Source organism: Varanus komodoensis, unplaced genomic scaffold, assembly GCF_004798865.1.
Source record: "Varanus komodoensis strain SLA01 unplaced genomic scaffold, ASM479886v1 scaffold91, whole genome shotgun sequence".
NCBI classification, from domain to species: Eukaryota; Metazoa; Chordata; class Lepidosauria; order Squamata; family Varanidae; genus Varanus; species Varanus komodoensis.
In genome coordinates this window covers 117,453-131,073 of record NW_025336610.1, presented here as the reverse complement: position 1 = coordinate 131,073, position 13,621 = coordinate 117,453, and the positions used below count along the sequence as shown (strand labels likewise).

Here is a 13,621-nt window from a genome sequence, read left to right as displayed (position 1 = left end):
CGCCGCCGCCGCTGCCGCCGCCCGGCCAGGCCCCGCCCGCCCGGGGCGGGGCTTCCCCGCCGCAGTCTCCGCCAAGGCCGCGCCTCCACCTGCAGGCCACGCCCCGCCGGGCCGCGAGGCGCCGCCCAGGCCGAAGACGCGCCTCCAGGTGTCGGGCCCTGTCCCCGCGCGCCCGGAGGCGCCCGCGCGGTCGGCAGCTCGCCTCGCGCCCGCGGCGAGGGACGGAGGAGCGGCGCCCCCGCCCGGGCCCCGAAGCGCCTGCGAAGGGGCCCCTCCGGTCCCGCTCGGCGCACACGGCGGCGGCGAGCCGGCTGCCGCAGGGCCGCTCCGGCAGGGCCGGTGCAGGCCTCCCGCCGCCCAAGCCCCTCCGCACTTGGGGCGTGCGGGCTGCCCGGCCGGCCGCCCGTGGGGCACGGCGGCCGCTCCGCGCGACTCGGCCCAGGCCCTTCTCGGGGCCCCCTTTGCTCTGCGCAAAAGCCCCCCCTCCCCCCCTCCCAGCAGTCAGCCTCAAGGGGGGGGGCAGGCGAGTGCGACGGAGGGGGAGAGAAACGCCTCCCCCCACCGGGCAGTACTGGGCACCCGCTCCTCGTCCCCCTGGCTCGCCCCCCCCCCCCCGCTGCGCGGCCCGGGGCTGGGGGTTTTTGGGGGGGGGGGGCTGCTCCAGCCCCCTCCTCGCTTGGGCTGCCCTTCTCTGCACTCGGAACGCCCAGCTCAGGCCAGGCGACCAGCACCGGACACGTATTAAAGATTTGTACGAGGGAGGAAGAATTGGGCAGTTCCCTTCTCTGTTCTATTCCTAATTCTACCCAGTCTGGAGTTTGTCCTCCTCACAGCAGCTGCGCACTGGGCCAACATTTTAACCGCACTGTCCACCACCACCACCCCAAGATCCTTTTGTTGCTCAGCCGCTGCCAGCTCACATCCCATCAGCGTATCCATGAAGATGGGTGTTTGGCCCCACGTGCCTGGCTTCACACGAGCTTGCACTGGACTGCATTTGCCAGGTTGACGCCCATCACCCCAGCTTGGAGAGATCCTCTGGAGCTCCTCACAATTCCTTGGGTTTTTTACCACCCTAAAACATTTAGTGTCATCAGCAAGCTTGCCCTCTTCACTTGTTGTTAGTCGTGAAGTCGCGTCCAACCCTTTGGGACCCCATGGACAACTCCTCCAGGCCTTCCTGTCCCCCACCATCCCCCGGAGTCCACCCAAGCTCACGCCGACTGTTTCAGTGACCCCATCCAGCCACCTCATCCTCTGCCGTCCCCTTCTTCTTTTGCCTTCAATTGTTCCCAGCATCAGGCTCTTCTCCAGGGAGTCCTTCCTTCTCATTAGGTGGCCAAAGTATTTGAGCTTCAGCTTCAGGATCTGGCCTTCTAAAGAGCAGTCAGGGTTGATCTCCTCTTGGACTGACTGGTTGGATCGCCTTGCAGTTCAAGGGACTCGCAGGAGTCTCCTCCAGCACCACAATTCAAAGGCCTCAATCCTTCGGCGCTCAGCCTTCCTTATGGTCCAGCTTTCACAGCCATACATTGCAACTGGGAAAAGCTTTGACTATATGGACTTTTGTTGGCGGGGTGATGTCTCTGCTTTTTAGTATGCTGCCTAGATTTGCCATAGCTTTCCTCCCCAGGAGCAAGCGTCTTTTAATTTCTTGGCTGCAGTCCAGTGATCTTGGAGCCCAGGAAAATAAAATCTGGCACTGCCTCCATTTCTTCCCCATCTATTTGCCAGGAAGTGAGAGGACTGGATGCCATGATCTTAGTTTTCTTGATGCTGAGTTTCAAGCCAACTTTTGCGCTCTCCTCCACCCGCATCAAGAGGCTCCTAATTCCAAATCATTTACAGAGAGATCGGAAAGCACCGCTCCCACGGACTCCACTGATGACAGCTCTCCACTGGGAGGCGCTGCCCTTGAGTCCCACCCTCCCTCCGACAGACTCTTCCATGGGGAGGCGGGGACTGGGGCCATCGAGCGCCAGGCAGCCTTGCTCCTGCGGCTCAAGGGGCCCGGGGACCTTCCCAGGCAGTCCCTTGGGAACCAGCTCATCAGAATTCCATCCCAAGCTGGATCAGCCAGAGACCCCGCCAGCGTCCTGCCTCCCGGAGAGGACCAGCTGACGCCTGACGGGGCGTCCGCGAGGAGCCCGTGCAGCAGCAGCAGCAGCCCTCTGGCTGAGCACTGGGGGCAGCATGGGGCCATCAGGACCAGTCGGCCCAGCAGCCTCCTCCTCCGTGAACTGGCCTTTTAAGCTGGGTGCCCATCGGTGCGTCTTGTGGGAGCTCCTTCCGGTTTGGCTCCGTGCTGTGTGAGAAAGGCCTCCTCTGATCTGTCCTGAACGCCCCCCAGGCCAGCTTCCTCGGGTGACCGCACTGGGCCCCGCATCCCCCGACCCATTTTGTCTCTGCCAGGCCTGATCGCAAATACTTTTATGAAGCCGCCCTTGCCTGACTTCCCCCTAAGCTGCCTTTCCTCTGAGGGGGGATCTAGTCCCTCGACCATTCGGCTGCCCCTTTCTGCTCCTGTTCCATGTTCTTTTCGGTGACCCAAGCCGTGTGCAGAATTCCAGCAGCGCTGTCCCAGGATCCCTGTCCCAACCTTTATGATCGAGGCAGATTCAGTGGCAGGTGGTTTTCAACCTTTTCCGCGTGGAATTGCCTCTCCTGTCACTGCACTGCCCCCACCCGTCCCTTTATCGGCCAGGCCCTTCCATCCCCGCTCCTGCCAGCGCATGGTGAGGCCGGAACGTTCTGCGCTCGCTTGCACGGGACCACCTCTGCCATCTGGATGCCCCCCCCCCGAAGCTGAGTCCAGCCGGCGGCAGTTTGGGTGGGAAGCTCTGGCCCCTGCAAGCAGGCCCGGTGCGCCCGAGCCCCACCGCCCGTCTGCCCAGCGTGCCCTCCGCCCGCAGCCTCCAGGGGCCCTCATCAGCTGCACTTCCTCCCAATTAGACCCTCCAGGGTTGCACCTGCCCGCACTCGCCTGCGGAGGTGCCCCTGGGGAGGCCGTTGCTACGCTGCGCTTGGGAAGCAGGCAGAGCGCGCCGAGTCTCCGCGGGGCGGCCACCGAGATGGACGGGCTGGCACGGGTCCTCAGAGCTCGGGCGGAGGACGGGGGCCAGGCGGGACTCATCCCGGCTGGGGGGAGCCGTGCTGGAGCGGACCCCAAGCAGCGGTAAGTGGGGAGGCATCATGCCCAGAGGGGTCCTCGAGAGCTCTGCCTGGCTCCCGCACACACGCACCGGGGCCCAGCGTGGCCCTGCTCCGGGCCTCGGGAAGCAGACACCCCTCGGGAGCCGGGGCCGTGTGGCAGGGGACCGGGCACTGTGCCCTGGGGTCTGAGGAGAGGTCTGGGGCCAACCTCAAAGCAGCAGATGGACTGGGCTTCCAGCATGGTCCTGGGGCAGGGCCGTCAGTTGCCTAAGCTAGGAGGGGTTTCTCCAAGAACGTCCTCAAAACTCACCCGATTTCCTCCCATCCTCTCTCAAAAGAACCCCGTGAGGCAGGCAGGCAGGCAGGCTGAAAGAGGCAACGAAGCAAGGGTCTGAGTGTGGCTCCCCCAGACCTGGCCCCGTGGTGGGCGCTCCCCACACTGGCTCTCGGTGTGGAAAGCTGAGAAGCAGGCCACGCGTGCGGCCTTTCCTTCTCCACTGAGCGAATGTGACTGTGCTGAAGACCCCACCGGGCTGACTTTGCCGGCTCTCAGGTCTCTTCCACGGCTGCCCTCACGCCCGAGTCCTGCAACCAGGAAAGCCCCCAGGCACCAGGCTGGCTCTCCAACCCACAGAATCACAGAACAGCAGAGCCAGGAGGGCCCGCCGGGCGCTCGGGGGCAGCCCCTGCTCAGCCCGTGCCCCAGGCCAAGCCATCCCTCCCAGGGGCTGCCCAGGCGCATCCTGAATGCCTCCCGTGTGGGCGAGCCCGCGACACCCTCGGCTCCACTGCCGTACTGCTCTAGCAGCACAGGAATTTGCCAGTTCTTCCACGTACTGTACTTTGGGGAGGCTGAGAAGAGATCCTGCCCTCCCCCTTTGTGGCAGCCTTTCAGGCACTTGAAGAGGGCTATCATAGTTCCCCATAGCCTTCCCTTCCTGAGGCTGAACAAGCCGTGCTCTCAGCTTTGTCTGCAGCCCCGGAGTCATCTTGCTGCCCTCCTCAGAGCCCTTTCCAGCTTGTCTGATGCACCTTTCTTCAATGGTGGTGTCCAGAACCGGACACAGGCCTCCCGGTGAGGCCTCAGCAGTGCTGAGTCGAGGGGAGCTGGCACTTCGCCTGTTTTTGAGATGATGCTTCTGATGACGCAGCCCAGAACAGCATCTGCCCTTTTTGCAGCCACATCACATTGTTGACTCGTATTTAGCTTGTCATCTTCAAAAGTTCCAAAATCCTTCTCACTTGTAGTATTTCTGAGCCGAGTTTCTGCCGTGGTGCAGTCGGGCGTCTGCTTCCCTTTTCCTGGGAGAGGCACGTGGCGTTGGTTCCTCTTGCACGTTATGCTGCTGTTTGCAGCCCAGCACTGCAGCCTATGAAGACTTTTGTTTCTGTCTTCCAAGGAATGTGTGTCACCTGCAAGCTGCGTCTTCTACGGAGTCTTTTTTAATGATAAATTACTTGCTGGTGTTGTCTGTCTCGCTCATGGTCAAGAGGGGCTCTTTTTGTTCTCGGGAGCTGCATATACCACCATCCACCACTGCCTCGACGTCCACGTCTCTCTTCTCGGCGATCTCAGCTTAAAGCCCCCCGATTAAGGTCCTTCTCTCCAGCCAACACTTTCTTTCCCGCTCTGGTGAGATGCGACCAGCCCCTCGCCAGCCGCCCCTCGGCCAGATAGTGTAGTCTCTGGTCCCAGGATCTGACTCTCATGTCGGCAACACCTTTGTAGCCGCCTGGAGCATATTCCTGGCCTTTCCTGGTCCTCCCCCAAGAACTGCGAGGACGGATGAGAAGACCATCTGGCCCTGGATTTCCGAGTTTCCATGGCAGAGTGCTCTGCGCGACGGTGTCATTTGTCCTCCCGTGGATTAAAAGAGAGGGATGGGCGTCTGTGGGCCTTGTGGGCTTTGGCAGTCCCTCACTCGCATCTCTGCTCCGAGCTCCAGGGAGACGGCGCACCTGGTGCGCCGCTGCATCATCGCAACACACGTGCATTTCAGTCCCACGCAGTCAGGAGTGCCCACAAGGAGTGCTCTTCCTTTTTCTTCGGCCACCGTCTTTCTGCGCCGTGCTCCCTGCGGCGCGGGCGCCTTGCCGCGCTTCCTCTGCCGGCTGTCCCCGGCCCCTTCCTCCAGTGGCTGGAAGCGCTGCCTTGGCTCTGGCCGTTCCCCTGGAGCAGCGCCTCGGCCGAGGCTTCTGCTCCCGAGCGGCTCCCTTCTCCAGGGCGTCTCCTCTTCGCGGCTCTCCCCGTTCAGCACCCTCCAGCTTGCACACGTGCCAGGCCACTCTGGGTGCAGCCCGGTGCCTCGGGCTCCGCACTTGCCGCCCCCTGGGAGCCTTTCCGAGTGGAGGTGCGGCCAGGGCTTGGACCTGGGCCGTCTCGGGGCCTGCCCTGCCCTGGGCTCCCTCTGCCGTGCCTCCGTCCCTCCCCTCCCCACGCTAGAGCAAGGGGGCAAGCTGCCAGGCCATGGACCTGAGGTCTTCCTGCCCCCCCGCCTCCCCCCCCCATCTGGGTGGCTTCCTGCTGTGCTGCTGCTCCTGCAGGGGGAGACTCCCAAGGCAGCGCTGTCCTCCCGCCGGAGCGGCCTCCCCTGCGGACCGGCCAGCAGCCCTCGCCGAGGAGGACACATGCCCCGCAGCTCAGCTGTTTCCGCCCTCCAGGCTGAGGGGGCAGCGAGGGAGAAAGGGCGGCAGGTGGGCCACGGGCCGGAAGGCCCGCACACCCCGGGCCCAGGGGCTCGCCATCCTTGGGCAGCCCTGGCGGAGGCTCCCTGCTCCGGGCCCCAGGCAGAGGGAGGTGGCAGGGCGCCGCAGGGCTGGCCTGGCAGGGAATGCTCCCTCCAGATGGAGCCCGGCCGAGGTGGCATGCGGGCAGAGAAAAGCAGCGGGGGGGGGTCAGGGAGGCAAGCCCCCCCACCGGGGTGGAGCCGCCCCACAGCCTCGGCCAGCCCCATGGTGCTGGGGCCGCTGGCGGGCTGTGGCCTCCTGGGCGCCCAGGCCCTCCTGCTGCCCCCCCCAGTGTCCCTCTGCACACGCATGGCTCCTCCCACAGGGGCCCCCCTGGCCGGGCGGCCCAGGGCAGAGCCCCTGCCGGGCTGCGGGGCCGGCCGCGAGCACCAGGCACCATCCCCTCTTCGCCGAGGCAGTGGCCAGCCCCACGCGGCCCCCCCTCGCCCCACTGACTCTGCTCTCTCTGCCCCCTGCCTTCCGCTGCCCAGCAACAACGCTGGCGAGGCGAGCCGGATCCTGGACCCGTCCGGAGACCGCTACTACCAGTGGCTCATTCTCATGGTGGCCCCCATCCTGTACAACTGGGTCACCCTCATCTGCAGGTGAGGGGCGGGGAGGGGCCCCGGGGCAGTCCAGGGATGGCCCCCCAGTGCCGGCCGCGGGCTTGGGGCCACAAACAACTGGGGTCCTGCTGCGGCGGGGGGGCTGGTCCAGATGTGGGGAGGGGCTTCCCTGGCCATACCTGCCACAGGTGGGTTGGGCGGAGCGACCGGATTCTGCACCAGGATCCCTCGGGCACCAGGATCCGACCGCCCCACCCACGTTGCTCTCATGGAATCGAGGGCGTACGAAACCGACAGGCAAAATCCAAGGAGGGAAGCTGGCTGCCCAGCCGCGTTCCTCCATGGGCTGGTTTGCGTCGCTCGCCCGGCTGGTTGACTCGGACCCTGTCCAAGGAGCAGGGCACAGCCCGTGCCTTCACAACCCCCAGGGCGCAAACGGGGAAGACGCCCTTGGCCGCATGGCGGGGGTGCTGCACGTCCGGCTGCGGCTCCAGGCTGGGGCCACCCGGCTGCGATGCGGCATCTCCTTCCAGGTCCTGCTTCCCCGACCTGCAGCAGAAGTACCTCTTGGTGTGGCTGGCGCTCGACTACCTGTGTGACCTGCTGTACCTGCTGGACATCGCAGTGCACTTCCACACTGGTCAGTGCCCCCCGGGAGCCCCGGGCCGCCGCTCCGCCCAGGGAGGGAGGGCTAAGCCCCGTCCTTCGGTGGGGTGCTCAGTCAGCAGCTCCGTCATGCTGCAGTTTTGTGGTCACCCACTTGGGGGCAGCAGCTGCCCACCTCTGGGGCCTAGGCAGGAAGGCGGTACCCAAAGATGATGGGGCGGGGGGGGGGGACTGGGAAGCAGGCGAGGGGCTCCAGTCTGCCGGACCCACCTCGGCACCCCCTCCTGCCCCAGGATCTCTGCCAAGGACAGAGCCCTCAGCGGCTGGGGCGCTCCGTGCCCCTGAGGGTAGGGAGTTGGCCCATTTGGATTGGCAGCCTTTGCGGAGGCCCCTCTCTGTGGGTTCAGGGCAGCCTGCCAGGAAAGCAGCCCCCCTCCCAGCTTTCTGTCCTGCACAGAGTCAAACGCCCCCCAGCACTCCTGCCATGCAGAGCACAAGGGCGGCGTTGACAGTGCCGAATGCGGGACGGGGCATAGCCGTGCCGATCGACTGCCGCAAGACCCCCCGAGCCTCTTGGGGGCTGCTGGGCGCATTGTGGCCCCGGCTGCCATGGGCGGTAGGGAATGCGCACCCTCAGGCACAGACAGCCACACCTGCAGACAGGTGCCTGCAATGAGAGGCAGCGACGGAGGCTGTTCCCATGCTGGGGGTCTCCCCCCACCCCCCACTTCCTGCTTGCGAGTCCAACTGCCTGCATACACCCCACGGAAACTGATGTTGTTCCCCCTCACTGAGCTATGGAGGAGTGGGTGCTGCTGGTGCCACGTGCCCAGCTCATGGGGTGGTCCGCCCCGTGGCTCTGCTGAGCAAGGCCCACACCCCACGCCCAGGACAGGGGGAAGGTGGGCCCAGGCAGGCAGGCAGGAGCCACCGGCCACCGGCTCACAGGCCCTCCGGATGCCCCGAAGGGCCTCCCTGACCGGCGTCCGAAGTGCTCCGTGGGGTGCTTGGGCTCCCAGAGCAGCGAGAGGGCAGAGAAGCCGCCCCAGCTGGGGCCACGGACCCTGGAGGCTGGGCCAGGGGGGCTGAGAGGGCTGCAGGGCAGGGGGGCCTGGGTGGGAGTGGGGCCAGGGTGGGCACTGTGGGGGGCATTGCTGGCAATGGGAAGGTGCTCCTGGAGCAGAGGCTGGCTGAGGGGGCAGGACCGGGGCCAGCGTCACAGAGGTCCTCTGGTGTTTCCAGCCCGACAGAGAAGCCCCTTTGCATCGAAGGGCCCCTTCCCCATGAGCTCCGGGCTCAGAAATGCACCCCCCCCCGGGTGCCCTCGTGCCACCCTGGGGGATAGCCAGGCTTTGTCCAAGGCGGAATGGACTGGGGGGGCCCTCACTGGCAGTGCCTCCACCAGAGCTGCAGCAGCTGGGAAAGGTGGGCCGACCAGTCACTCGGAGGCCCCTCCCCGGGCCCCTCTGCCCCCTAACCTGGCCCTGCCCCTCCGCCAGGCTTCCTGGAGCAAGGCATCCTGGTCCAGGACCGCTCCCAGATCGCCCGGAGGTACCTGCGCTCCTCCGGCTTCCTGTGGGATCTCGCCTCAGTGCTTCCGACCGACCTGCTCTACTTGGCCCTGGGGGTGGACAGGCCGGTGGTCCGGGCCAACCGTTTCCTGCGGGCCCCTCGGCTCTTTGAGTCCTTCGACCGGATCGAGACCCGCACGGCCCACCCCAACACCTTCCGCATCGCCAAGCTGATGCTGTACGTCTTCGTCACCATCCACTGGAACAGCTGCTTCTACTTCGCGCTCTCCGGCTTCATCGGCCTCGGTGCGGACGGGTGGGTCTACCCCAACGCCAGCGCGCCGGGCGCCGGGCGGCTGCTGCACCAGTACCTCCACAGCTTCTACTTCTCCACGCTCGTCCTCACCACGGTGGGCGACACGCCCACGCCGCAGCGGGAGGCCGAGTTCCTCTTCATGGCCGCGGACTTCCTCCTGGCCGTCATGGGCTTTGCCACCATCATGGGCAGCATGACCTCGGTGGTCTCCAACATGAACCAGGCCGACGCGGCCTTCTACCCCAACCGCAGCCTGGTCAAGGGCTACCTGCGCGCGCACTGCCCGGCCCGCCGCCTGCGGCGCCGCGTGGTCGCCTGGTACCAGCACCTGCAGACAGAGAGGAAGATGGCCAACGAGCAGCAGATCCTGCAGCGCCTGCCGGAGCGCCTGCGGGCGGAGCTGGCCGTCGACGTGCACCTGCCCGCGCTGCGCAAGGTGCGGCTCTTCCAGAGCTGCGAGCAGGGCCTGCTGGAGGAGCTGGTGCTGAAGCTGCGGCCCCAGGTCTACAGCCCCGGGGAGTACGTCTGCCGGAAGGGGGACGTCGGCCGCGAGATGTACTTCATTCGCGAGGGGCAGCTGGCCGTGGTGGCCGACGACGGCGTGACCCGGTACGCCGTGCTGGGCGAGGGCCTCTACTTCGGGGAGATCAGCATCATCAACATCAAAGGTGTGTCGGCGGCAGCCGCAGGGGCAGCGAGAACTGGGGGGGCTCCTCACTCCCCCTCCTCACCCTCGGGCGCTCTATGGGGCAGCCCGGAGCCGAGCTGGACTGGGGGCCCACCTGGCCGGGCCCCGCCACTGCCCCCCCATAAGCGCCCTTGGGCTGGGGGCCTCCCCCTCGGCAGGGGGGCCCTCCAGAGAGCTGTGAGCCAATCGGCTGCAGGCAGCTTCCTTCCTCATGGAGGGTGTGGAGCGGTAGCTGTGGGGATGCCCCTGGGTGGGCGGGGTGCCCCCAGCTCCTCTGCCCGCTGCCGGTGCATCTCCTGCGCTGTCAGGCAGGTGAGGGTCTCCCCTCTTGAGGGGGGCGGCTGCCTGCCAGGGAAGTTTTAACCGGGGCTCTGGGCCTGTCGGGGTGTCAGACTCGGCCGGCGTGCCCCCCGTGCGTCCCCTGCGAGTGCCCTCCTCTGGCCCTCCTGGAGGCCGGGCAGGGCTGGGCCGGGCAGGGCAAGGAGGGCGGGCAGGGCTGGGCCGGGCAGGGCTGGGCTGGGCAGGGCAAGGAGGGCGGGCAGGGGAAGGGCTGTGGGGCTCCAAGGCCAGAAGGGAGGCTGGCGGAACGCCCTCCCAGCAAGTCCCCAGCCCACCTGGCAGCGCAGCCGCCTTCCCGGCCCGGGGCTGCTGGGCAGCCTGAAGCAAGCCCCTCTGTCCGCCACGGGGACCCTGCCATGGGCGCCGGGCCTCGTCCTCCCGCCGCGTGAAGCCCCCAGCCGCCCTCTCGGCTCTGCCCACTTCCAGGGAACAGGTCCGGGAACCGGCGCACAGCCAACATCCAGAGCATCGGCTTCTCGGACCTCTTCTGCCTGTCCAAGGAGGACCTCACGGAGGTGCTGACGGAGTTCCCTAACGCCCGGGCCCTGCTGGAGGCCAAGGGCCGCGAGATCCTGCTCAAGATGGGCAAGCTGGACACTGACGCAGAGGCAGCGGAAGCCGCACAGCAGCAGGAGCAGCGGTGGCGCGTGGCCACCCTCGAGGAGGGCCTGGAGCAGCTGCAGACGAAGCTCGCCCGCGTCCTGGCGGGGCTGGAGTCCAGCGCCTTTAAGATGGCGCTGCGCCTGGAGCACCTGGAGTGGCGGCTGCGTGGGCACGAGAGCGGGGAGGCGGAGGCGGAGGCAGAGCCCTGACCCTTCGGCCTGCACCCTCGCTCCCCCCGCGGGCCCTGCTCCTGCCCGAGTGCCCTCTCCTGGACGGCCGCGGTGGGGAGGTTCCGGTGGGCCTGTCCCCCTTGCGCCCGCGTGGCTGGCTGTGCGCGCCTCCTGGGGGGTGGACGGGCAGCAGCGCGGCACGCGTCCCCTGGGGTCTGTCGCCTGTGGTCCGACTTCGCCCGCCAGGGCTGCAGGCCCCGCTCGGCTTCTCTGTCCCAGCGGCAGGGAGGGGCCCGCTGGGCCACACCTGGGGCCGGTCCTGCAGGGGCCCAGGACTGCTGCTGCCCAAAGGCGGTGTCTCCTCCACCCGTCTCCTCTCCTCTCCTCTGCCTGCCTTGCGCTCGCCCGTGTGCTCGGCAGCCATCCCCGTGGCGCTCCCTCCGAATGTCTTCCTGTGCCCAGGATGGAGGCCCAAATTGCACAGCCGCGGGGGGGGGGGGGGGGCAGCTGTTTGCCAGGCATGGCTTTGGCTCTGACTTTGCCCCATCAAGCTCCCTCAGTGAGGGTGTTCACAGACACGCTGGCCACGGACATGGTGGGCATGTCGCGAGTGGAGCTGGCTGGAGCCGGGGGTCAGACTAGGCGGCCCGGGAGGCCCCTCCTGGCTCGCTCTGTGTCTGTGTCTACGTGCTGCAGCCCCACGCTTGCAGAGCTTGCTTGCCAGAGGAGAACGGGCGAGGGCGAGGGGCTGCGCCTGACTCGCGGGTCCCGGTGGCAGCCCCCCTGCCAGGGCCGGCTGCGTGGGAATTAACACACAGACAGGGGACCTGAGAACCACGCAAACCACACGACACCGAAACAACACAAAATTGGCATTTAAAGAAATGTATATATTGTTCAAATAACGTAAGAGAATGGCAGGCTTGCATCATCAAAAGACATATCATCAACTTCCTGGAATACCTTCCTTATTCATTTCATTTCATTTCATTTCATTTCATTTCTGTACTGCCCTCTATCCGAAGCTCTCTGGGTTTACACCAGCACATCAAAAGGTGTGTGGGTTTTCCATGCTCCAGGGGCTCCTGCGCCATTTGTCGCACAAGGGCAATCCGCATTTGTGCCCAAAGGCGCCCGTGTGGCTCGGTCACAGTGCTTGACAGAGAAAGGGAGCGCGCAGGCAGAGCCTGGGCAGGGGCTGGCTGAAGCGCCTCACGCGGGCCGGCCCAGTAGCTCCTTTCCGCTGGATGTGCTGGCCTGGCCCGGCCCCTCCTGAATGGGGCGGGCGAGAGAAAGGCCAGCTGGCCGCAGGGCACCCCCTCCGGGACCAGCTCCGCTGCTGCAAGGCCGGTCACTTCTCCGCGCCGAGACACGTGTGGACGGATCTCAATTCGCTGCATTCGGCCTCAGGCTGTGCGTCACCCTGTGCCCCGCCATGTTTGCAGTGGGGGCCCCTGCCACAAGCCGCTCTCGGTGGCCCTGCGCTCAGGCAGCATTCTGGGAAATGATGCTCGTGCGTTCCAGGAATGAGATCATTGTGTGCCGTGTTCCGTTGTGTACGCACACGTGCAAGGACCCACCCACACGAGCAGACTGCACACAGATGACTCGCCTGGAAGAGAGACAAGGGATGCCGGCCTTCCCCACCCCGATCTGAGCAGGCCGGGCACTCTCAGCCGCCTCCGCCCAGACGGCTCCCTGGCCCCCCAAGGCACCGCAGGGGAAGCCTCCTGTTCTTCCCATGGGCCCCCAACCCCTCCTGCTCCGGTCCTGGCAGGATGGCGAGCCTTCTTGCCGGCCTGAGACTCCGGCCAAGAGGCGGCCGAGGCCCTTTGCCGGCCTGCGCCAGGGAGCCCCCCCGGCCTGCCCACTCCGCTGCCTTCGCTGGAGGCATGGCCGGGGCTGCCCAGCTCGGTGTGGGTGGAGAAGGGGAGACCCTCGCCATGCCCGTGGGCACACGCAGCGGAGTGGGACGGCTTCCAGGCGGCTCCTGGCCTAGGGCGCCCTCCCAGAAGGGCGGCTGGAGGCCACGTGCCACCGGCAAGGAGCCAGCCCCGCTTCACTGCGGGAGGGGCAGCCGCCCCCGGGGCAAGAAGCAGGGATGGCCAGAGGCCCCTGGAGAGCCCCCCAGAGCTGAAGCCCGGCGGGGGGGGGGGGAAGCGGGGAGAAGCGGCCTCTGCCGAAATCCTCCGCGCTGTGCGACTCTGGCGAGCAAACTAGAAAGACGCGAAGGAGAAGCGGCGAGCGGGCGCCCGAGGAACGCGTCCTCAAGGGACCGAACAAAGCCACAGGGGGGAGGTGGGCGGCAGGCAAGAGGCTGCCCCATGCGCCGGCCGGGCCGGAGCCGGTCCCCTTTCAGTCGCCGCGCTGCGCCGCGCTCGGCTCCACCGCCAGGTAAACAGCACCTGTGTCAACACCGGCGGTCTCCTCCGGGCCCCCGAGCAAACACCGCGTGCCTCTCGCGCCGGGCGCTGCCCGGAGACGCCCGCCCCGCTCGAGCAGAGTCAGAGGCTGCCGGCGCTCTAAAAAGACCCCCCAGGACCTGAGCGAGGGGTGGGCTCGCTGCCCTAAGGCCTCTCCGAGCGGCCGCCGCCCCGATCAGCCCCCTCCCCCCGGCAACGGACTGGGCTTCGAAGAGCCCTCGGAGAGGGGAGGTTTCGCTTGGAGGCCTGCGCGGAGCCGGGGAGGACCCCGCGGCCTTCCGCCCCTTCCGACTCTGCTGGAGCAGGCGCCGGGCCCGATCAGCCCCTTGCCTTCCGGCCTCACAACCCTGCACAGACTGTGAGAGAGGCACTCTGCACATGTACAGAGGTACACACGCCCAACGGCGGAAGGCGCGCACCGCGCCAGGGGAAAGGGGCCGTGCGCGCTGCCCACGCGCAGAGGCTCGGGCGCGCCCCCGTGCCGCAGCCCGCGCCGGCCCCGCGCCAGGGAAAGCGGCG

General features: G+C 66.9%; 1 protein-coding gene across 1 annotated transcript in view; it reads left to right on the top strand.

Moving 5' to 3' along the window:
• Window positions 1-10,718, top strand: part of CNGA4 (cyclic nucleotide gated channel subunit alpha 4) — a 17,529-nt gene extending 6,811 nt beyond the window's left edge. Inside the window, exons 4-9 of the mRNA XM_044418592.1 lie at window positions 1,940-2,235; window positions 2,953-3,175; window positions 6,372-6,485; window positions 6,980-7,086; window positions 8,552-9,547; window positions 10,333-10,718. Of these exons, the coding sequence (XP_044274527.1) occupies window positions 1,940-2,235; window positions 2,953-3,175; window positions 6,372-6,485; window positions 6,980-7,086; window positions 8,552-9,547; window positions 10,333-10,718 (2,122 nt within the window). The remainder of the gene's footprint in view (window positions 1-1,939; window positions 2,236-2,952; window positions 3,176-6,371; window positions 6,486-6,979; window positions 7,087-8,551; window positions 9,548-10,332) is intronic.
• Window positions 10,719-13,621: the final 2,903 nt, after the last annotated feature.